The following is a 25,244-nucleotide window of genomic DNA, read 5'->3' as shown; positions in this document are numbered from 1 at the left end:
TTAAGTTTAGAAAGCCTTTCTCTAGCCAGAGACATCTGATTAACATTCAACTGTCTCTTGTTTTGTAAGGTTTGTTTTTTCTCCACATTTATCTATTTAAACAATCTAGAATTTATTTTGTTGTACAATGTCAGGCAAGTTTCCACATTGATTTCTTGTTTTCTTTTTTTTTTCTTTTCTTGCAGAGAGAAAATGGGTTGTCCCAGAACCCTTTGTTGAATAATCATGAATTTCTACACTGATTCATGATACCTTTTTTCATGTTAAATTATCTATACTAGTGTACATTTCTGTTCCATTGACCTAAACATCTTTCCAACTATTTTTGTGCCAATACCTTCTGATTTCATTCATAATATATTTTAATATCTGGTAGAAATAATCTTCTATAATTTATATTTTCATTTCAAAGATGTATTTTTAGGGAACATTTTGGAACTCTACATCATGTTATAATCACACATCTTGAAAACAACACAGCTTGAAATATAAACCCAGTGGGTACTAACCAGGCTATCTTAGTAAGGATAGGCAGATGTCTATTTGTTGAGTGCCAATGAGTCAAGTGACTCTAAAGTCCCTAATGATGTTTTTAAGAGTTCTCTTTAGGTTTCTCATTTTCTTAAAGACTTAACAAGACTCTTTCACTGTCTTCTGATCACTTTTTCCACCAGCTGACCACTTTTCTTCTGGAAATACAGCACAGGCCAGCACTAAGGAAAAGAGCAAAATCAATTCTATAAGAGATTTTCTAATATGCTTATTCTTATTATTTTTGCCTTGTCAAAAATTTGAATTGGAATTAAGGATATAGTTTTGTTGGCTGTTCAAAAAGTCTAGTGCTTCCAAGTTTGTAAACCTTATTTTCTCATATATTTTATAACATTTCACAAATTTGACTTCCACCAGATACCAACAGTATTAAACTATATCAACTTATTTTATTCCAATAAAATTGTATATATAGGTCACTGTGCAAAAATGATGTCTAGAAGCCAATCAATTACCTCTACTTAAAAATTAAATAGTTCTAGCCCTATTCTAATCTCAATGACATCATAATGTTCTTGAAGCTAGAATCAGGTCATGTTGTATAATCCTTCATCACATGCAAATAAATCCATGCAACGAAAACAGAAACCCAGATTACCGTGGTAGTTCATGTTGGGAGAAGAGATGAAAAGCTATTTTAATGAGAATGGTAATGGAAAGGAATAATATTAAAGTAGTTCAGAGGCTACTGTGACTATAGATATACAACTCCCATTAAATGTAATTGGAGTTAAGCACATGTAATGATAACAAAACAGACCCCTAAATGTCTTTCCAATTGGAAAATAAGCAAATCTGTTCCAGAAAATAGCATGTTTTTGTGTGGAAAATACAGTATTCTAATTGAGATGCACAAATTATTATCATACTGATATTGCTCAGGGTATGATGTTGGTATTCTTCCTATGCTTAGGGATATAGATCTGGGAGAGGTAACATCTGTACAAAGAATATGTTTCTTTTTCTCTTCTTAATGCTCAGCATTCATTATGTTATTAAAGGAAAAGTCTCAATAGTTGCAATGGATTTATTAATTCAGTAGCTGGTTATCAGTATGAAACTCTGCTGTGCTAGGGGAAAAACAAATTATATTTTACAACATTGCAGTAGTGAGATTAAATCACTTTTCTATATTTCACTTTCTTCTTATCCTCCCTGCCAGGTAGTAACTCTATTCTCTATCTCTATTATGAACCTCATATTTTGCAAACTATCAAGTCTTGTAGTAATATAAAGGTACACTATCAAACAAACTCAATTATAGCAACTTTAGAAAGATTGAAATATGTGATAAAAGTAAAACCACTGAGTATAATATTATCTCAAGGCATTAAAAACAATCCATATTAAGCTACAAATGTGGAAAATATGCAAGACTTACTTTTACCTATCACAAACATGATATTTTCATAACATGTATAACCAACCTCCTGGGATTTTAAATGACTAGCATTTACATAATTGATAACTTGAGTATTTTGAAGGATTTTACAAAAATGTGGCTCAGAAGAAAAATCAGTATATTGTTCAGTATTTCAACTGCCATAGACCTTGCTATTGATTATCTTTGGACTCAATGTCAAACCTAGTGAATAGATTTTTTTTAAATGTCCTTGGTTTTGTACTTTAGCCATGCATTATGTTTGCTTCTTTACTAGGACATGAAATTGGGCTTTAAGACACATTTTCTTTCTATGAGGTTGAAAGTCTGATAATGATGCCTACATATCTGGAAAATATGGGAAACAACATATAAAAATATGAATAGTGCTAGAAAAGAGTTAGAAAAATCAAGTAAATCATATGTGTGAAACTTACACTGAAGAACAAACCAATAGAAACCACACAAATGATAACAGAGCTGCTCAGGGGTCTTTCACAATGGATTACACATAGCAATTTCTCAAAAACTGTCCGTTGATTAAGTAATCATCCAATCTTTAGCAATGAATCAGGAACTGACCCTTCAATTCACCTTCTGCTACAATGCTTAACACACAGGGAATATAAATTGCCAAATATAAAGAAAGGAAAGGAAACATTTTCTCCCTGCCTCCCTCCTTCCCTTCCTTCCATCCACCTACAAATTTTTACTGCATAAACTATCTGCAGAGTACCATAATAGACACTCTTATAAGTTATCAGAGAAGAAAGGAAAAATGTACAAACAACTATAAATAAAATATGTGACTCTTACAGCATCTATTACAGTTTAAGTATGATGGCAGTTCAGAGAAGAGAAAAACCATAATCCCTTGAGTGCAGGAGTTGGGGGCCAGGGAAAACTTCATCCCAATTAGGCCGTAAAGTATAGGTGGGATCTTAACAAGAAGAAATAGAAAGATAGCTGCTAATTTCTGATTAGAAAAAATGAGTTCTAGTTTCTTATATTGCTGACTATTTAACAAATTTTTCCTATGGGGGGGCATGAAAAGCAATGGATGTATAAAGGGGGAATCAGAATGTCTATATATATTTAATCTTTTTTCTAGGAAAAGGAAGAAAATAATAAAAGGACATATATTGAATTGGCCAGATTTGTAGTGATAGTTGTTTATATAAACACGATTTTAATTTTAATATTTTTTGAAAAACAATCCTGAATGGTTTACAAAGACAGCAGTTCTGTTTAGAAAAACAAAACAAACCCAGGAAGAAGAAAACACCCAGCAGAAATGGGGCTCTCTGGAATCATCTGGTTAGGTTCTGTTGTTGAAGCCTAGATAGCACTATCAAGAGTGGCAGGGAAGAGCTGATTAAGGCATACACAGATTGTAGTGACCTGGGCCAAGAGTACTTGGCAAGGATGAGAGCTTGAGCAACCATTTGGGTTGGTGCAAATAAACTAGCTTTGAAATGACAGTGTGGATACAGGGTCAAATCATTCCTACCATCTGTCATCTCTGTGCCTTTCTACTCCATGTGTGACATAGATCCCTATGACTAAGATTATTAGGTATCAGCCATTTCTCCAACTTTGATTATATGATAGACAATACTGTCATTTTCTGTGGCAGTTGTTTGTGATCTGCCTGAGTTCTGTTGCTGATATGCTGACCTAGAATATACTTACCTGTCATCTGCTTTTGTTTCTGAATCACTACAAGATTATATATCTACTCCTTTTGTTTTTAAAGTGTACAACCTATCTCTTGGGTCTGGACTACCTACTTCTTGCTGAGGATGGAAGTTTTAGAGTAGTCAGCCCAACTCCACAGCTTCAGTAGCCCCAGGTACTCCTGGATTATATGAGCTCACTGGCTTCTATAGTAAGGCAGGAATGGCAGGGTTTCCCCTGCATGATGCCTCTATTTCCCAAAGCACCAGATTACAGAAATATGCCACTGGCTATGATTTTGAGAAGAGAAGATATTAATCTACAACTTATAATTTGCGGGTCTATAAACAGGTGCTTTCCATTAGTTGTGTTCCCCATGTTAGCTTATACTTAATTACTTAACCAGTTGTATGGAGAAAGGCAACCTGTATGGTTAATATCCCAGACACTTTAGCAGCTGCCAGTGCCACTGTTTTAAAAACATAAACTGTCCCTTAAGTAGAAGCCTGTCAGCAGTTGTTTTAAATATGAGCAATTAGGACAGAGTTAAAACACAGCTTGTTAATGTCATATTCATAACTGAGAGAAGTTCTTTTGTAATTTTAGTTTCTAAGACAGTCTATGTACAACGTGACTGCAGACCAAGCCTATAGATGAGTAAAAATAGCTATTAACTAGCAACTTACTTCTCACATAAGAATTCTCAAAGAATCTTTCCTGATTTTTAAGTCTACTGGATAAAGCCAGTCCTTGCATTATCAGACAAATGCATAAATAGGGATGGCTGTACATCGGTGTTCTTTGCAACATTATTTATACTAGTGAAAATCATAAATAGCCTGTCCATCATGAAATTAGATGAAGGATGGAACCCACATACACAGGGATACAATGAAGCCACTCTAAATTATCATACAGATCTATATGTGCTTGACAGAAAGAGGTCCACATTATAACGTGGAAAAGGCAAGTTACAAAAGAGCAAATTCTATTCTTTTTTTTTAAAGATCTTATTTATTTATTTATTTATTTAGCAAGCATGAGCTGGGGGAGGGGCAGAGGGAGAGGAGAGAGAGAATCACAAGCAGACTCTTTACTGAGCACAGAGCCCGACATGGGGCTCAAACCCACAATCCTGAGATCATGATCTGAGCCGAAATCAAGAATCTGATGCTTAACCAACTGAGCTACCCAGGTGCCCCTTATATTTTTATTTTTGAAAATAAGAATTACAACTTTTAGGAGTTTGTTAGAATATACACCAATAAAAGCAGTAGTTATCTCTGAAGGGTGGGATCATGATTATTTTTTTCCTTTTTTATATTTTTCCATGTCTGAATTTTTGGCATTGAGCATGATTAACTTGGCAAATTAGGGAAACAACCTATGTAGGATGTAAAATCTTCAGGTTTCAGATAAAAAGCACATATTGTTCTCAACTTAAAAAGCAGTCTAGGATTCAATAATCTGAATTAATTCATTATTGATTATACTATCACTAAGTATACTATAATGGGAAAAAAAAGACAGAAATCAGGTACCATTTTCTGTCCTGCTTAAATAAGGGCCATAGAATGTTCCCTGATCAGAAAGTAATGGCTTACAAGTCTGCTGGTTTTAGAGCACAAATACATTTGTCTTTATACACTGTTGTCATTTATGAAAGTATTTCATGAATTTTACATTCAAAATTCTAAAACTTCTATTCTTAAGAAGTAAACCTAGACATTGTCTCTCTCCAAGAAGATTAGTAAAAATACAGAAAGATAAGGAGGTATGTCATAACAGCATCTATGTAGAGTTTTACTTCAATGGCAAAATCAAATGGACTTAAAACTTGCTTTGTAGCAACATGTTACCTACAGATGAGAAATTAAATTAGGCTGTCCTTTGATGGTAAACAATACTGACCCATTTTCAAAAAGACATGCATACTGGGTTATTCTTCCTGGTTAATGTGTGGGGATGGAGTGCGGATTCTTGGCATAAAGCATTATACTCTTTCTTACCACAATTTGTACTGATACAAGATATAATGATGGAATAAAGTTAAGCTAACTGGTATATGTAGTCTTTGAACTTATTAATGTATATTACTAGACACAGTTTTTCTAATAAAATGGGCCACCCTCACATTTATGTATTTGCAAAATGAATTTTCCTAAGCATCAGTTTCCACATCTGCAAAATGATGATAATAATAGTACTTACATTGTAGAGTATCAACAGAATTACTTGGCCCATATTAATCTTTCGATAGACATGAAACACACACACACACACACACACACACACACACACACACACACACACACAAGAACTGGTCAGCAGTCCAAACAAAAAGTCGTTTCTATCTCCAACAGGTAGCCACACTTTATTACAGATAGAAGTTCAAATCTTTGTTCTGTCACTTAATAGCTATGTTTTCCTAAACTTATTTTCCCCTTTGTGAACATGAAAATAATTAAAAGAATAGTTACAAGGACTAAATGAGGCAATAATGTAAAAGGACCAGAATGGTATCTGATACAGACTAAATTTATATTTGATATTATAAGAGTCATAGTACAAAGATTTCAGTATCAAGATCTTATTACATTTTTAAAAGTCTAGACAGCCTCATTATGGAGATGATGACATGTTTTAGTCAGTTTCGGGACATGAGAAAGAATCAAACAGAAAACAGAAAGTCTTTTCCAGATTAGCCTATAAAAACAAAGATCAGTTAGGAAATCAGAACTTATCAATGTTCAGAATTTTTATTTATTTCATAAAACATCATGGGCTGGGATATTTTTATGCCCTGGGGAAGCAAAGAAAATCTTTTAAAACAATTTATTTATTTTTCTTGTCATCCAGTGGGTAGAGAAATATTGCTGGGCTGCTTTCTATTACTTCTCTGCTTTAGCATTTCAGTTGTCTAAACAGATTTGTAGAGATTATTTCTAGAGATTCTAGCCTGGCTTGAATGATGTATCTAGTAAAACTGGTCACTCAATTTTTTTTTCTAGAGGTAATCCAATGACCTTTAATTTGGTTTCCCGAGTAGACTTATTCACTGGAAAGAAGGAGTCTTGCCATCATAACCAGGGTCTATTCCCATGTCAGGTAAATTTCCCTGTGCCCAAAAAATGGCCTGGAATTTATTTCAATAATCCTTTCTTGAATAGTGACTATGTGCCTTGCACAGTGCCATAGATAAATGAGCCAGTCTCTTCTTTCAAGGGAGGTAGTATGAAGCGATTGTGGCCTTGTCATGTAGAAGTTAGTCTGATGAAATGTGTTAGGGCTTCTTCTGTAGTCTGCTACACAGCTGTCAGTGAGTCAGTTTTAGAACCTAGATTATATTATATCCCCTGATATAAAAATGAAAAGTCTCAGCCATTTCTCTCAAGATATTTTCACTTAAATGGGGGGGGGTAGCATGTAAACCTAATTAGAATAGTTACAGTGAGTACTATGATTAGGGGTATACTTTTTAGGAGCACAGAAAAGGAACACTTACCTAAGCCTTAGGGGAAGCATCTCTGAGAGGCCTTTCTAGAGAAGGCAATGTCCTAACTGATTTTTTAAAAAAGATTTTATTTTTAGAGAGAGAGAAAGAGCACAAGCATGGGGGAGGGGCAGAGGGAGAGGGAGACGCAGACTCCCCACTGAGCAGGAAGCCCCACGTGGGGCTTGATCCCAGGACCCTGGATCATGATCTGAGCTGAAGGCAGAGATGCTTAACCGACTGAGCCACTCAGGCACCCCTGTCCTAACTGACTCTTAAAGGATGAGGATGAATTAGCCTGGATGAAAAGTATATTCCAGGCAAAGGAGACACTTTAAGGAATGGGAGAGAAAAGATGAAAAAATGTGTGTGACTACAAGCAAATCAGTGTTGATTAAAAGCAGGAGACTATGGGCTCAGGATAGAGAAGTAACATCTAGATAATGGATGGTCTCATGTGCCATCTTAAGGCTCTTGGACTTTACATGTACAATAAGGAGTGGAATTGTTAAGATAGTTCAATTTGGTGATCATGTAGTGGAGGGGCTTAAAGGTGACAAGACAAGAATTAGGGATTAACTGAATACTGAGAATAAAGAGTTCAAAATAATTCTAAAATTCTAGTTTATACATTTGGGAAAATCGTGGTCCCATCAACTAAGATAGGGCATACAGGAGGAGTTGTACTCAAGGAGAAGATGATGAGTTCAGTTCAGGATGTTTAAAATTGGAGATGCCCTTAAGATATCCATGTGGAGCTGTCCAGCAGGCAGCTAAATATTACAAGGCTGGAGTTCATGGGACAGATCTGGAAAGAGTATGAGAGACTTGGGAGACTTAACATATAGATGGTAACTGAAGCTGTCACTCAGGAAAGTATGTAGAGTGAGAAGAGCAGTGGGCTGATGATCATTTCCTGGAAAACACTAATATTTAAGACATGACCATAGAAAGAGAAGTCCATGAAGAAAACAGCAAGTATTCAGAGAAGTACAGAATGAAATGTTTGAGCACATGTTATGGAATCTAAGGGAGTAAATAGTTTGAAAAATGCAATAAGCAATAGTATAAAATGCTGTAGAAAGATGCAGTAAAAAATTGAAAACTATCAGCTTTACATCAGAAATACGAACATCATTAGAGACTATAATGAGAACAATTTCAGTAAAATAGGGGGAGGAGAGGCCATATTACAGAAGATTGAGGAGTAAGGGGAGGTAATGAATATAATTTATACTTCCATTTCCCATGACCATGAAAGAGGTGATATTTTCATAGAGGAAAAACACTTTACTCAGGTCACTATATCTGATATGCTTAACACCACTTCTAGGTGAAACTGTCATGCTCATATTGTTTTACTTAGGGAAGCAGCACTGAATAGGCTTTTTTTTTCCCAAAAGAAGCCACTGAATGGACAATGATGGGCATCTGACCCCCTCAATGGCAGCTAATTCATAGGTTGGCTAGTAACACATGACATACCTTGTGATGAAAGGAACTACTCAAGAGGGTAATAAACAGGTTGAAAGAGAAATAGAATGGAATGAACACACAGAAAGAAGTGAAATCCATTGTTTCTTAAGGTGTCCTGAATAAATTTCTGCTCTAAAAGAGTTCAATATAACAAAGACATGAATTACATGACGTAATTCCTAATGTTGGTGTCAACTTCATTCAAAAAATAGTCAATAAAGCTTACTAGGCCATTATTTCTTAATGCAAGGTATATTTAAAGTTTTGTGCATTCCCTTTTATGTAAAAAATGTTGACATAAGCATATTCTGTATTATCACTTATAAGTAACCAGTGTATTGCTCATGGATACATACACTTGTTTGTTTGTATTACATGAAAACCAAGCAACATCATGGTGTACTGAACTAATGAAATTTCACAATTATACATAAAGAAAATTTTTCAGAGTTGAGTCATCCCAGAATATGATACTATTTTCATACCATGGCATAGGTTAGCTGGACATATAAAGACCTGTGACAAAGAAGTAAATGCCACCTTCATGATGCAAGCAGAGCTATAATGAGAATGTGGTCTTTGTAGAGCAACTTGCAATTGTTTATTAGCTGTAAATAGAGGGGTAAATGTGCACTGAATGATTTTTTTTTTCTTTTTTTTAAAGTTTTTATGTATTTATTGAGAGAGACACAGCGAGAGAGGGAACACAAGCGGGGGGGGTGGGAGAGGGAGAAGCAGGCTCCCCACTGAGCAGGGAGCACAATGCGGGACTTGATCCCAGGACCCTGGGATCATGACCTGAGCTCAAGGCAGACGCTTAATGAATGAGCCACCCGGGCGCCCCAAATGATTTTTTTCTGTTCCCAATTCTAGCAATAAATGGAGTAGATATCGTATTATAAAAATTTCAATCCTACCTTTGTCTTCACGTGAGCAAGGCAACTTTACAAAATTATCAAGTTGACACCCTATTAAAACTGGAATTTGAGAACTGCTTGATACCAGAGTTTTTATTCAATGTGGTGCTTGATGATCCTAAGATGAAAAAGCCTTAAAGTTATTAATACCATTTTGTCCAGTCTACTTCTACAATAGAGACTCTGCATTAGTATCAGTGAAGTCAAAATATATAACTGGATCCAAATCTAAATCTTTCTACTATAAAATCTAGCATTAGGGTGCCTGGGTGGTGCAGTTGGTGAAGCATCCAACCCTGGGTTTCAGCTCAGGTCGTGATCCAAGGGTTGTGAGATCAAGCCCCAAGTCAGGCTCCACACTCAGTGCAGAGTCTGCTTGAGTTTCTCTCTCCCTTGCTCTCTGCCCCTCCCCCCTTCAAAATAAATACATAAATCTTAAAAAAGCAAGCACCAGTAGACATATTAATGTTAATTTTATTTTTATCTGTTTTATAGTTTTATTAAAATTGTTAAGGCAGTTTATGCCTATTTTTATATTTGTTGATGTTTAAGTAATAATATATTAAGCATAGTTTTAACTCAATCACCAAAGATCCAAAAGAGTTAGATTCCCATTAAAATGAATCTATAGATCTACTAATTTTACCACTACTAAAATCTGAGAAACAAGGTACTGGCTAGATTAATCACTATACCCAGACTTTCCTCCATTCAACTCATCCTCCAACACACCTTTCAGAACAGTCTTCCAAAAGAGACCTTACTCCCCAACTCAAAAAGCTACAGTGAATTTAAAACAAGACTAATTTGGCTAAACTGAAATTTGAAGTGGTGAAAAAAAAAAAAGATGACAACACTAAAAATTGTAACCAGTTAACTCCCAAAAAGACATTGGGGGGCTTATAGATTAAAATTCACTGCAAAGGCATATGAAAATAAAAGTGAACAGATTCACTCTAAAGGAAGTACCTCAGGGATATGAGAATATATGTTTTACACCTGAAACTAATGTAACATTGTGTGTCAACTATACTTCAATTAAAAAAATATGTGCATAATAAATCTGACTCTAAAATTTGTGGCAGCTAAGTAAAGGAGAAATTTATGGATGATATACTTTGTTTTTGTTTGTTTGTTTTGCACAAATCCTACTATATCCAATCTGATTTTCCCCTCTTTTCTACTACTCACCCTTAAATCTAGTTAGGCTGACTTTATAATTGTTCCATAAAGACACCTATACATATTCCAGATTTTTATGTGTCCACCTCTGCCTTCACCCTCCTATTAAACTCTACCCATCCTTCAAAGCTCAGTTCAAACCTCACCTTCCTGACCTCTCTGGCCTTCATTGATCTTCCTTTCCTCTAGACTCTGATATCACACAACTCAGCTTTTAATTTCAGCCAGTTTCACACTTTTCACTATCTTTCACTGCCTTTTCAAGAATGTGTCACTTTTATCTCTTTACTAGCCTTCTCAATACTAAATAGCCGTTCAACATACACCTATTGGTTCTTTCTCTGAACAAAACTTTTATTGAGGACTTACAGATATAAATGTACCATTTGTTCCTCTATACACATATTTGTATGAACCAATAAATAGTCTCAGAACTCTACCTTACCTTTTCAATACTTTCTTTTACTAAAGGTCTAATTGTATAGCTTTGTGTTTTTAGGGGATTTGAGGGAAAAGGATATATATGGTTAGACTTGGGAGGAGTACATAAAATGACATTTAGCAGCACTGAGAGCTCCAATGTTGACCACATAAAAACAGACAATGACTTGATGGGAAAGATGGTTCCTTAGAAGACTCTCTTCTGACCAACCACATCATAATCTCATTCTGAGAGGCTCTATTTTATCCTATTCTGAGCACTAGTTGCAAAATTCAATAACCATACACATCAGAATTTCACTTCAAATGCATTACTTTGTATGCATTACTTCTAAAACAGTAGTGAATAATTTCTTATAGATTAGAATAACTAGACCGTGTAAAAAAATACAATTTCTATAAGTATAAAATGTTATACTATATAAATAAATGTATTCTTTTATTTTCTCTAGTAATACAAATAGAATGAGATTCTATTGAAAATACTGGCTGTGTTCCATGATGACTATATTTATGAATGGGTCTATTCTGAATTGATATCACATTCTTGCCTAAAGGATTAGGACTTTTCTTTCAGTTGCTATTTTCCTCGACCTCACATGAAATTGTTGACAATTATTTCTTCCACGAAACTCTCTCCTCTCTGGGCTTGCATATTACCACTCTTTCTTAATTTTCAAATTACCTCTTTGCCTGGTCATTTTCTGTTTCTTTTATAAACTACCATTCTTTTCCTTGTTCCTTATACATTAGTAATTTTCAGGGTTTTATCCTTTGTGTTCTCCCATATTACTCTATATACTTTCCATGAGCAATTCTCTATGGGTATATTCACCTACTTGCAAAACTTCAACTCTATCTACTCTACCTCCTTTATGCTAATGGATCTCAATTCTACATTCCTTGGGCTCTAGGCTACAGCTTCATTCACCTTCTAAATATTTTTCTTGATTGCTTTGAACCTACCTCACTTTCAAGATCCAAACTGAAATGATTTCCTTTTCTTTGATCCTATTCTCTCCTTTTCACATCTCCTTATTTTGATGAATGGAACCATGATATGGATTGAATTGGGTCCCCACCCTCAAATTCTTATGTTGAAACCCTAGCCCCCCCATATTACCTTAGAATATGGCTTTATTTGAAAATAGGGTCTTTACAGAGGCAGTCAAGTTAAAATGAAGTCATTAGTGTAGGCTATAATCAACAATGACATATTCTTATAAAAAGGAGAAATTTGGAAATAGACACTCACAAACAGAGAACACCATGTGAAGATGAAGGCAGAGATCAGGGTGATGCTTCTATAAGCCAAAGAATGTCAAAGATTGCCAGCAAACCACCAGAAGCTAAGAAGGTGGCCTGGAACAGATCTTTCCTTAGCACCTTCAGAGGGAGCATGGCCCTGCCAACACCTTGATCTTGGACTTCTATCCTTCCAAGCTATGAGACAATAAATGTCTATTGTTTAAACCACTTAGTTTGTGGTACTTTGTTATAGCAGGCCTAGAAAACTAATAGAGCCATCATACACCAAGTCATAAAAATGAAAACAAGAAGCCAAAAAAACCCCAACCATCACCCTGGACTCCTTTCTTTTTTTCACCCTCATATTCAAGTGTTCATTAAGTTCAGTTCTTTCTAACTCCTGAAGTATTCTTGGATCAATTTCTTCATCATCATCATCTCCACTGCCATTTTTCTAGGGCAGGCTTTCTTCCATTGCCTTTCTTCCATTGCTCTTATAATAGACCCCTTTTGAATCTCTCCTGCCTCTCACCTCATCCCCACCCCCATCAATATTACATGTTGTTAGGAGAGTCTGGAAAAGAAGCTGGAAATGGCTCCTTATCACCCATGCAATAAAGAAAAAAAGCCAACTCCTTAGTATCCAAGGTCTTTTAAGACAATTCATTTTACCAGCTTCTCACACCTATGCTTTAGTAATGCTGAGCTGCTTGCTCACCCTTGAATATATCATGCTCTCCTATTGCCTCCACACATGCTGTTTACTTTCTTGAAACACGCTTCTCTTCCTTTTTCCTTTCCTGCTCAAGAAACTCCTACTAATCTGTTAAGATTAAGCTTGAACTTTATACTGTGACTGTCCTTGTGCTATCTGTCTCCCCCACTTTACTGTGAGCTCTAGAAAGGCAGGGATTGGCATTTGCATCTGTTTCCTTGGTGCCTGGAAATATATTAGAATGAATACACAAATGAATATGTCCTTTTGTTTATTCACAAAGTGAAAATATTAGAGCATAATATTCATGAATAAGTTTGTGTGTGTGTATTAAAACTATTCTTTAGGGTAAGTTAATTCAGTTATGATTGTCTTTTTTGGTAAAGAGGGCTGGCCATATATGTCTTTCATAGTTCAGTATATACTGCAAATCTTTTAGTTTTTCTGTGTGCTTTGAAGCCTCCAGTGAGAGAGTTCTATTGAAGATCTGTTAGTTCAGTGGTCACTACAGGGTAGAGTTAAATTCATCTTTCCACTCTTTAGATCTTTAAAATTTTTTTTAGGTCTGTCAACTCTCCTCAGATACCTTGTAAAAGAATCAAAAGCAGTTAGTTTGCTGCTATAGTCATATAGTGACATAGGAGAAATGAAACACTACATTACTACACAGAAGGCCTAGTTGCTACTTTCTAATTCAATAACCAAATGTTTGGTTATTGATACCACTTTATTTTGATACCACTTTATTTTATGAAGGTAAAGGGTTAAATGATCCTCATTTCTACTAGGTTGCATAAGTTGTTTAATAAAACTCCACTCTCCCCCAATCCAGTGAGTTCCCTTATCTTGTATTACTGCCTCCAGGTAGCTAATGCTTGAAGCACATTTTTATTATCTTTAAATAGCAAGAAAACCATTCCCAGTTATGCATATCTCCCTTTTCTTTATCCCTAGGTAGGGACAGGGCACTAACATACACATATAGATCTTAGTTAACACATCACAAAAAAACATATTGCCAAAAAATATTCAGGGTTTTCTTGTGAAACAGTAGCAAGTCCCTTTGGACCACAGCATTGAAAGTGTTCCACTAAACCTTTAATGTGAATTTGCTCAATGGGACTGTGCATACAGGTGTAGAACAATTATTAGATTTGATATCTGAATGAGCTCAGGTTCCCATTAGAGTCTGACTCCTTCAATGACCCCATTATTTTGTCTCCACTTCTCCCAGAACTGATCAATTTAATTATTCTGACTAACAAAACATTTAGGACATGGATTTCTGATTTGTTTTAAACTATATGGGACATCTAAAAGTGCTTCACTTAAAGAAAATCACAACATAGAAGAAATGACTATGAGAATATGTTAGATGCTTAGAAGTAGGGCAGGGCCAAGATCCATACTGGGTACACAGATACTGTCTTTCCTGGAATGGTCCTCTGTTTAGGTTACTCCTTATGACCAGTTACATCTTAGCAATTTCATTCTTCCCTGGAATACTAAAAACAGAAAGCATTAATTTGGCAATGGGGGTAAGGGCACAGAGGCAGTTGAACTAAAATCATGTGCTTCCTGCTATAATACATTCAGATCCTTAAAACAGCTAACGTCCACAAGGGCAAATAAAACACTTTGCAGAGCAAGCCAATTACAGAGATTCTTTGGCAAGGAGAATATAGAACAAGAAAAGTAAGAAAATGGAACTAACTTTAGAGTTGATGTATAAGGACTATGGCCTTTTATAGGCAGAAAGTAAGATCAAATTATATTTCTTAATAAAAAGCATATCACCTTTGAAATACTGGATTTTGACATTAACTTTAGCTGAAGTGGTATATTAGGAATAGTATGTACCTTGGTAAGAAAAAAATACACTATTTGACACAGACATATACTGATTCTGGTAAGTCACAGTTACTTCAAAACTGGCATTCTTACAAGCAACTCCAACATCACCCATTCTTTCAGTTTATATTAATGAGTATTAAAAAGTTATGTGTTTACCTAAAGGAAAAGAAGGCATAAAAGTATTACTGGTCTCTGAAATTTTACAGATGTCAGTTTATTTCTCATCAGTGAATGCATCTGTCCTTAAAAAGAATCAAAGTGACATCAAGATGGTCCCCCTTACCCCTTGCATCCTTTCACTAATGATATGTAATGGCTGCTGAGGCTGCAATAAATATGTTTGTGTCCAATCCTATTCCCATCATTTTACAATTCAATCTGATTTCTTTAAAAAAAAAATGGAAGTCACAGGAAATGAGCACAAGTTCCTGCTTTGAGGCATTCCCTGACATTGGCCTTCACTTTGTACTTCTGCTCAAAGTGCCTAATTTGACAAAGCACACAGAAAGTCAGGAGATAATTCTCTTCACCTCCTTTCCAAAACTGTCTGACAGGAGTCAATAGTGATTCTTTCCAAAAGCTACAATCTAACAATTTTAGATGAAAATTTGGGGAAGCTTTCTAGTTATTCCTTACATTATTTTATTATAGAGGGGTGTAAAAATGCATTTGCCTCAGTGGGCTTATTCTCCTCCTCTGGTTCAACTCAATCCAATTTAACAGTTGGCAGTTTAAATAACAGAAGTTACAGGCTGCCATGCACAGACGCCTTGCATGCCACTTGAAAGCAAAGGATTCAGAGATGGAAGCGAAAAATGGAAAGAAAAAAAGCAGCTTCTCTTCTATAAAAGAATTTCTTTAATAACAGCAGCTGGAAAAAAATTCTCTGAGCTTGTGTCCTTCCCCTACTGTTTTATATAAAGCAGCTATCATACTTTTTTTCCTAGGCTACATCTACTGACAGACTGTCAAAAGCAAACAACTTTTCACCTTATATTGCAATAATCATGCACTGTATTTTTAATGCACTCAAAACAAATTTTCTTATTATAACATCACAGTGACAATCCTCCCAAAATGCTCAATGTAAAATGATATATTTTAAATATGATAATCATAAAGGCAGCCTATCCATAATTACTATTTTTAGGTTAAATAAAATATCAACATTTTTTATTCATGTTTAGATTAACATTTGCAATTCAGCTTTTTGCAATATTTAAATGGAATTGAATGTGTTATGGAAAAACTTTTAAGAAAAGAGCAAACGTTAAAACTTGTTCTTTCTTGAGTAGGTTGTCATCCTTACTGTCCACCTATGACTTTCATCATGTAACATTAGAGAAAAACTCAGATTTGATGCTAACTGGATGAGCCTATGATTTATTACATGTTAGCTAGGTCTGTGTCCACCAACTGTGACAACTCAATTTTGAATTTACTTAATGATTATATAGAAAGAATGTCTATTTTTATACAATGTGCTACAATTACAAGGATTAATAGACATAATTCACAAGCTTCTGACACACTCAGATTATAAATTGGTTAGTATAAAGGAAGGGGAGGGATCAAATCTGTCATAGTATCTTGATACATATAAACTAACTACATATACATTTGTGCATATAAACTAACTTTGGGAGCAATGATGATGTCTGTATCTTTAGATGCCAATATTCTATAGGTTAGGCCTGAGGGGAGGCATAGCTCAGAAAAATAAATTATTAATAAATATATAAATAAATGCCTTAAGTGCCTTCCTGTCGAATTATGAGAAATAGCTCTAATCTTGCTATGCACTCCTCCCCTACTAGCCCAGTTTTTGACTCTCTGGCTTTAAAGCATTCTAGAAGGGAAATTAGTTGATATTTTGCACCACATGGTTACCTTCCCTAAGCATCTCCAGCTTTTATAGCATTTAGATGCACCATTACATTATCCACTCCAGGATTCGGTATAGTTTGCTCCCTCTTTGTCTGTCCTTCAGCAAGAGAGTTTAAACTAGTCACCATTTTATCATGGAACCTGAAGACCAACTAACCCTGTACTTTTGCTTTTCTTGGGCTAAACATTTTCAAACATGTTCATCCCTCATCATAGATTCAACCAAAAAGAGGCACCTGGGTGGCTCAGTTGGTTAAGTGCCTGCCTTTGGCTCAGGTCATGATCCCAGGGTCCTGGGATCGAGCCCCTCATTGGGCTCTCTGCTCAGCGGGGAGCGTGCTTCTCCCCCTGCCTCTGCTGCTCCCCTGCTTGTGCTCACTCTATCTCTCTGTCAAATAAAGAAATAAAATCTTTAGAAGAAAAGATTTAAGCAAAAAGGAATTTTTGATACCACATCTGTTCTCAATTCATGCAGGTCACTAAAGTGTTTTTTTTTTTTTTTGAGGTATCTATTTTTAAAAAGAACCTCATGAACTTATATAATAATTTGGGGATAACCACAGGAACATGGAATTTTAGAGCTGGAAGGGAATTTATGGATTACATGAAGATTAACCTCTCATTTTATAGATGATGATACTGACTTCCAGAGAAGAGAACTAACTTGTTGTAAATACTCTGCACAAGGAAGATATGGAACTGAGAAGCTTAAAGTAGGGAAAGGGATATAAGATAATGAACCATATAACCATAATTATTCTATCATTCATTTATTGGATAATATATAATCACACTTTTATAAAATATGTAGTCATGAAGAGAGATAATATGACAGATATTCTGGTGATCCTGTATGATAACGATTCTAAAGAAAGTAATTAGGGAGTAACAATAAGTTTAAAACTCCCATAATTTTATAACACAACATTCAGTATTTTAGTTCTTTGGTAAGGAAAAGTCCATTGGATCCTATATATAAATCTGATAATGATGATGTTTTATATATATATATATATATATATATATATATATATATATCCCATAATTTGCATTTTGATGGCCCTAAAACATATTTATATCATGTACTGCCCACAAAGTCTTTAAAGTACACATTTACATAAAGACCTGAAAACAAAAGAACACAGCTGTCTGGGCTAATATCTTAGTGAGATACACTTTGGGATGGGTAGATATATGTACCTAGACACAAACATATATAAATATATCTATATATGTATATATTTGATGTTTAGCCCCACATCTTTATTAAAAAGCATTAGATTTCTGTATAGTTTAGACTGAAAAGTTACAAGCTCATCTTCTTGCAAATTTAAGTTAGAAAAGTCACTGCACTGCCCTCTCTGGTAATTTCAACCTGTTCCACATTGTGGATGGAAGGAGCTCAGAGCTGCTGGTATCATGTTAATGTTCAGTGTCATTGCTTTTTATCAATCTTTATCCTAATCTTAATGTTACTTACATACAATATGTGTTTTAGTATTTGAGATACTGTTTGTACGGTTTTGCTGTCAGCTGGGTATTTTAATTTAGGTTGAATGGTAATAAACTATGATTCAAAGCCAACTGTCAGAGGAAAAAGTTAAATGAGAGGTCTGTTTCAGAAAGTCTCTATTTCCAATTATTCTCTGGAATCTGAGTGAGCTGTACATTATCAACAGAAGTATTTAGAACTTGACTAGAAAGCAATACCTTTTTGCATGCATTCTTTATGCCACTTATTTTTGGATATGTTTTAAAATGCTATAAATGCTGTTCCTTTCACTGATTTTAACTCAAAATTCTTTTTCTATAAAACTACCTTTTTTTTAAAAGATTTTATTTATTTATTTGACAGAGAGAGACACAGCGAGAGAGGGAACACAAGCAGGAGGGAGTGCGAGAGGGAGAAGCAGGCTTCCTGCTGAGCAGGGAGCCCGATGTGGGGCTCGATTCCAGGACCCTGGGATCATGACCTGAGCCGAATGCAGACGCTTAACGACTGAGCCACCCAGGCGCCCCTGTACAACTACTTTCTTATCAAGGTTTCTTACTCCTGTGAGCCACAAACATAGTGTGACTAAAAGCAAAAGAAGATGGAAGTCTGTGTATACATGCTTTACATATATGAATCTTATTACATTATAGTCACATTTCCTATTTCTAAAATATTTACCTTTCCTCCCAGACTCTTCCTTTTTTTGTTCAAATAAGACAGTTTTTCAATCCATCTTTCTATGTGCTTCATACAAGTACTCCCTCCTTCCCCCACCTTAAAATATGGGTTATCATCTGGTGCACATTTCCAATCTCAGTAACATTCCAGCAGTCACATAGAAGCTAGTATTGCAATCATCCCAATGCAGCCTTAATAATATATGATGAGTCAGAAAACATTCTCATAGTTAATATACTTTATTGTACTAATTACCCCTTGATGCTTCTATTTAGTCCTTATCACTTGTTATTTATGATTTCCCACACCTTACTTCAAAAGTTTCCTTGTTTGCCTTATGTGTTGTATTATGTAATGCTATGTTAATTTCCTGTTGTAATTAGTCAGCATGTAAACATCATGCACTAATTTAAATAAAACTTCCAATTTTTTATCAGCTCATAAGTTTTATTTAATTGAAATCATTGAGTAGACAATCTTGCTTCATGTTTGGATTCCACTTAAACTGCTTATATAATTTTGAATTGCTTTGTATCAAATCTTCTATATGCCCTTATAATAATTTTTTTAAAAATATTTTATTTATTTATTTATTTGAGAGAGAGAATGAGAGAGAGAGAGCATGAGAGGGGGGAGGGTCAGAGGGAGAAGCAGACTCCCCACTGAGCAGGGAGCCTGATGCGGGACTCGATTCTGGGACTCCAGGATCATGACCTGAGCCGAAGGCAGTTGCTTAACCAACTGAGCCACCCAGGCACCCTGCCCTTTTAATAATTTTTATAGCAACAGTATACATTAAATGAGGAAAAGCAGCACGCTTTTTTAAAAAAGATTTCTCTTAAAAATATGCAGCTTTCTAAACAATTATTGTATATGTTAAAAACTATACTATGAGCCATAACACACGGTGTGCCTTTTTGTTGGGAACTAGCCCCTTGAAAAGCACCATGGCAGAAAAGAGCAATGTCCTAGGCTCTGAAGAGAACTGCCTACTGAACTGATGCCTAGTTTTTGTCAAACAAGGATAGGGATAATATTTCAGACCTCACATGGTTACTATCAAGATCAAATAAAATCTTCTCCATAGAGTACCAAGGAACAATGTGTGGTACATAGTAGGCATTCAATTCATTCAGTGTTAGCTGCATATAAATCTGAACCTTAGCTGTGTGTGCCAACCTGGGGGAAGGGAGAACAACTATCAACTGACAGGTAAAGGTCAAGAATGAGCTACTGAGTATTGACAGGAAGGTAGAGAAAATAAGCAATAATAAGCTTACGTTTTGTGTATTTATTTAGTGGGGGAAAGAATTTATATAGAGGAAAGATTTAAAATGCAGACTGTCAGGATTTATGAGGAAAAGATTTCCTCTTTTCTCATTACTATAATAAACAGTGATCAAAAAATGCCTCATCAGACTTATGGAAGATAATGAAGGGGACTACAACTTCAATTATACCCCTGATTTATAGATAATGTTGCAACATCTCAAACACTGAACATCATATTTACCACGATCTATTTGCAAAGACGTGTGTATGTGTATGTGTTTTAGGGGTATGATGGGGAATCATTTTTCATTTCATTCTTTTCAAATTACAATGCACTTAAATAACTGTTCCAGAAAGAAAATGCAAATGCACATTAAATTACATTCCTTCAAATTCTCTTCTAATATGTCTCAACATACACACATTATAGATATAATCAGTTTATATACTCTCTTGTGATCTAATTCTTTATTTTAAATAAAAGATTATGTATTTATTTATTTGACACAGAGAGAGAGACAGAGAGAGAGCACAAGCAGGGGGAGCAGCAGAGGGAGAGAGAGAAACAGGCTCTCTGTTGAGCAGGGAGCCCGACGCAGGGCTCGATCCCAGGACCTCGAGATCATGACCTGAGCTGAAGGCAGATGCTTAACTGACTGAGCCACCCAGGCGCCCCGTGAGCTAATTCTTTCACTTAACATTGTTTTGTGTAGACATTTCCATGAATTGTCATGCGATGGAACCACCATCAAACTATTACCTGTTTCCCTACAGCTCTCCCAACACCTCACTTTCAGCTTAGACGTTCTAACAGATATGTTTCTACCTTACTATTATTTTATTTTTGAGAGAGAGAGAGAGAGAGAGAATGTGAACGGGGGGGGGGGTAGAAAAGGGAGGAGGAGAGGGAGAGAGAATCTTAAGCAGGCTCCACACCCAGCATGGACCCAGGCCCCTGAGATCATGACTTGAGCCAAAATCGAGAGTCGGATGCTTAACCAACTGAGCCACCCAGGTACCCCTCTACCTTACTGTTATTTTAATTTGAGTTTCTTTACTTGATGGTGAAAGTTGTATTTTTCCATGTGATGATTTATTGTATATGTTTTTTTTTCCCTGTAGACTTCTTCTCACCTCTTTTTTTCCTTATGTGAACTGCCTTCTGGGCCACGTCTGCAAGCCCCTCACACATTATGTATAATATCAACATGGCCAAATTTGTTGATTACTCCACCAAAACTGTATAACTAAATGATACAGCTATATACCTAATCATTGCCAATTCTTCAATGCTTTGAAACCCAATATCCAAATGGTCTCCAATTCCTCTGATAAGTCTCTAAAATTTTTCTCAATCTATTTTTTTCTCTCCCAGATGACTTTGGTCTCCTCACAGTTTTATTTACTTTTTAATTGTTTTTTTAAATTATATTTGTAGAAAGAATTACTATCAGAGACCCTTGTGGTGTTAATGAAAGACTTGCCCCTCATGTAGCACACTACCTACACTTGTGGGTTCATCAGCCAGTAGCCTCAGCTCTAAGCTCTAAGGATGTGCAGTCACAGTTGGTTTTTAAAATCTAGCCTAATCTCATTCACAGCCCAGCCTTATATCACCATTGTTCCCATGAATTCTACATTACATCTAATTGGACTACTCATTGTTCCTGAATATTTCTTCTTGCTTTTCTTCTACCAGGTCTTTGTTCACATCATTTCACCCCCCTTATTAGGCTCTGGTCCCCTTTCTGACTACTCCAAATGCCTGTCTTACACATCCTTTATATTTCATCTCAAATATGAATGACCTCCTAAAGCTTTTTCTGATATTTCTCAACTGAATATGGCTTCTCCTATCTATGAACCCCAGAGCAGTTTGTAGTTTCTTTACTTTCCCAGGTAAGAATTATTTATTTTATTGCCTTGGACCAGTTTGTAAGCTATTGAGGACAGAGGTTGCAACTCATATTTTTCTGCAAATGCTCTGCACATAGTAGGTGTTCAATATTTTTCTTGAATTAAATATTCTCCAAGGTTTGAAAATTCTTATGACACCAAGAACACTGTCTAAATACGTTTGCCTCATCCCAGCACTTGACACATATATGGAATGAATAAAAATAAGAACCTGAATGCTTTCGAGGTTATATAATTGGATATAACTTTCAAAAAAATATATATTCCTATCTTCCTAAATATAAGGCATGCCGCCTCCCCACTTCAGTTATATCTCTGAAAAAAAAGGAAAATATCTTATATTCAAGTACTTAATAAATTCTTTAATTGTAAGGGGCCTTATCTAAATTATTTTATTTTTAATATTAAAGTACTCTTTAGAGAACACAGTCTGGGACCTCAATTAATACGAGTTTTAGGTGATTATAGAGGCAAATTTACAGAATCAGGGTGGGAGTTAAAGGCAATGAAATGTAACATAGACCTAAGGATTATTTACAGGGTGTGACTTCATAGTATTAACTGTTTGATATCATTGTAAAAAAGACTTTGAAAGGTCACTTAAAATTGCAATACAGTAAATACCTAGAGAAGATAAAAAAATATAGACATTTAGAATGAATGGAATAATCAACTTACCTAGTATTATGCAAATGGATATTTGTGGCTTGACATCAAAATGACAGTGATGCTAGCATACACTGATTAGTGTTGTATCTTTACTTAACAACTTAGATGAACATGAATGTAGTGTCTTCCAGAAAGCTGTTAGGTGACTCAAAATTGCTTCTCACGCTTATAGAAACATTGATGTCAGAGATATTTGTGAAGAATTTGCACAAAACTGATTTACAAAATGGGATGGTGGGGGAAGAAAGCAGGAGTTCTTCATGAAGATATTATTTCACACCATATGCAATTTGAATACATTTGTATAATTAAAATTATCATAATTAGATATTTTATTGTGTCATCTACATTTCCAAAAGGCTATCTATATTCAAAATGGACAAAAAACTTAAAAAAATCATATTAGGAAAATGGAGGCACACCTTATCCATCACATCTGTTACAAGCTTTTGAATTCAGGATAATACACATGGCTCTAAAGCCCACAATAACAGTAGGAACTGCCATTTACTTAGCGTTTACTAGGTGCCATGCACTTTGTTAAGTGACTTGCATATCTTACATATCAATGATTCTTCAATCAGTCCAATAGGGTAGGTATTATGAGCCATTTTACAAATGAGTATGTGCCTCCAAGAAATTAAAAAGCTTGCTCAAGACCATGCAGTTAATAAGCAGTGGACATCAGTGAAGTTTCAAACCCTATAACCTGAACCATTACACCATAGTGCCTCCATAAGCACTGAGCCTGAATTTCTAAGTCCATCATTTTGACAGGATGGTGTTTTATATAAACAGACGTGAAGTCAAAAGTAGGACAAGAACAAGGAGTTTTGAAATCCAAAATGCATTACCATCTTCAATACTAACCCTTTTAATACATTTTTTATTTTTAATAAATTTTTAAACTAAAAACCTAAAGAACACCATACTCATAATCTATTTAGCTTCCCAATTCTATTTCCTGCAAGTCACCTCTATAGAAAAGAATGGTTTATCCTCTGCTTCTCTAACCCTTCTATTTGCTAACAATGTGTTTACAATGCATGAATTGACCTGAATTACTTTACTTTTTAAAACATCCTATTTCTTTACAACTTCTGGGGTAACTTATTCCATAAGTCAGGTATAATACTTCCCATTCCCCATTGTTTACCTCTGTAATCTTTCAAGGATACTCCTTAGTTCCAATAGTCTTGGGTTTGGTAAACAGGTTTGTATATATCCTATCCAAACCTTTTATGATTTTATGATTTGATGGACTCTGATCATAGCCTCACTCAGCCATTATCTTTCCCAACAGAAGAGCCCTAATTTTTTAGCCTTTCATAACAGGGAATCCTCACTATTTGCTGGTTCAGTGCAAATGCTTTCTCTTATCTGATACAGCTTTTTAAAAAGAAGGGGCAGGAGAAGATATTTGCAAATGACATATCAGATAAAGGGCTAGCATCCAATATCTATAAAGAACTTATCAAACTCAACACCCAAAGAACAAATGATCTGATCAAGAAATGGGCAGAAGACATGAACAGACATTTTTTCAAAGAAGACATCCAAATGGCCAACAGACACATGAAAAAATGCTCAACATTGCTCGGCATCAGGGAAATCCAAATCAAAACCTCAATGAGATACCACCTCACACCACTCAGAATGGCTACAATTAACAAGTCAGGAAACAACAGATGTTGGCGGGGATGTGGAGAAAGGGGAACCCTTCTACACTGTTGGTGGGAATGCAAGCTGGTGCAACCACTCTGGAAAACAGTATGGAGGTTCCCCAAAAAGTTGAAAATAGAGCTACCATATGATCCAGCAATTGCACTACTGGGTATTTACCCCAAAGATACAAATGTAGGGATCTGAAGGGGTACGTGCACCCCAATGTTTATAGCAGCAATGTCCACAATAGCCAAACTGTGGAAAGAGCCAAGATGTCCATTGACAGATGAATGGATAAAGAAGATGTGGTGTATATATATACAATGGAATATTATGCAGCCATCAAAAGGAATGAAATCTTGCCATTTGCAATGACGTGGATGGAACTGGAGGGTATTATGCTGAGCGAAATAAGTCCATCAGAGAAAGACATGTATCATATGATCTCACTGATATGAGGAATTCTTAATCTCAGGAAACAACCTGAGGGTTGCTAGAGTGGTGGGGGCTGGGAGGGATGGGGTGGCTGGGTGATAGACATTGGGGAGGGTTATGTGCTGTGGTGAGCGCTGTGAATTGTGTAAGACTGTTGAATCACAGACCTGTACCTGTGAAACAAATAATATATTATATGTTAAAAAAAAAAAAGAAGAAGATAGCAGGAAGGAAAAAATGAAGGGGGGAAATCGGAGGGGGAGACGAACCATGAGAGACTATGGACTCTG

General features: G+C 35.6%; 1 protein-coding gene and 1 pseudogene across 6 annotated transcripts in view; both read right to left on the bottom strand.

The window, feature by feature from the left end:
* DIAPH2 (diaphanous related formin 2) overlaps nt 1-25,244 on the bottom strand; it is a 949,436-nt gene that overhangs the window by 27,215 nt on the left and 896,977 nt on the right. Inside the window, exon 27 of one of the 6 annotated variants that reach the window (XM_073885915.1) lies at nt 569-713. The exons of 3 other annotated variants lie outside the window; for them this stretch is intronic. In XM_073885915.1, coding sequence (XP_073742016.1) covers nt 631-713 — 83 coding nt within the window. In that variant the 3' untranslated portion in view covers nt 569-630. Of the gene's footprint in view, nt 1-568; nt 714-25,244 lie in introns of those variants that run through there. 2 more of the 6 variants (XM_073885914.1, XM_073885916.1) reach the window with 2 other exon arrangements.
* On the bottom strand, nt 21,699-21,829 carry LOC112835832 (small nucleolar RNA SNORA62/SNORA6 family; annotated as a pseudogene).

Source organism: Callorhinus ursinus, unplaced genomic scaffold (genome assembly GCF_003265705.2).
Source record: "Callorhinus ursinus isolate GAN/ISIS: 27379988/994484 unplaced genomic scaffold, GSC_fseal_2.0 scaffold67, whole genome shotgun sequence".
NCBI classification, from domain to species: domain Eukaryota; kingdom Metazoa; phylum Chordata; class Mammalia; order Carnivora; family Otariidae; genus Callorhinus; species Callorhinus ursinus.
Note: the sequence above shows the minus strand (reverse complement) of the source record. Positions and strands in the feature narration are given on the sequence as shown.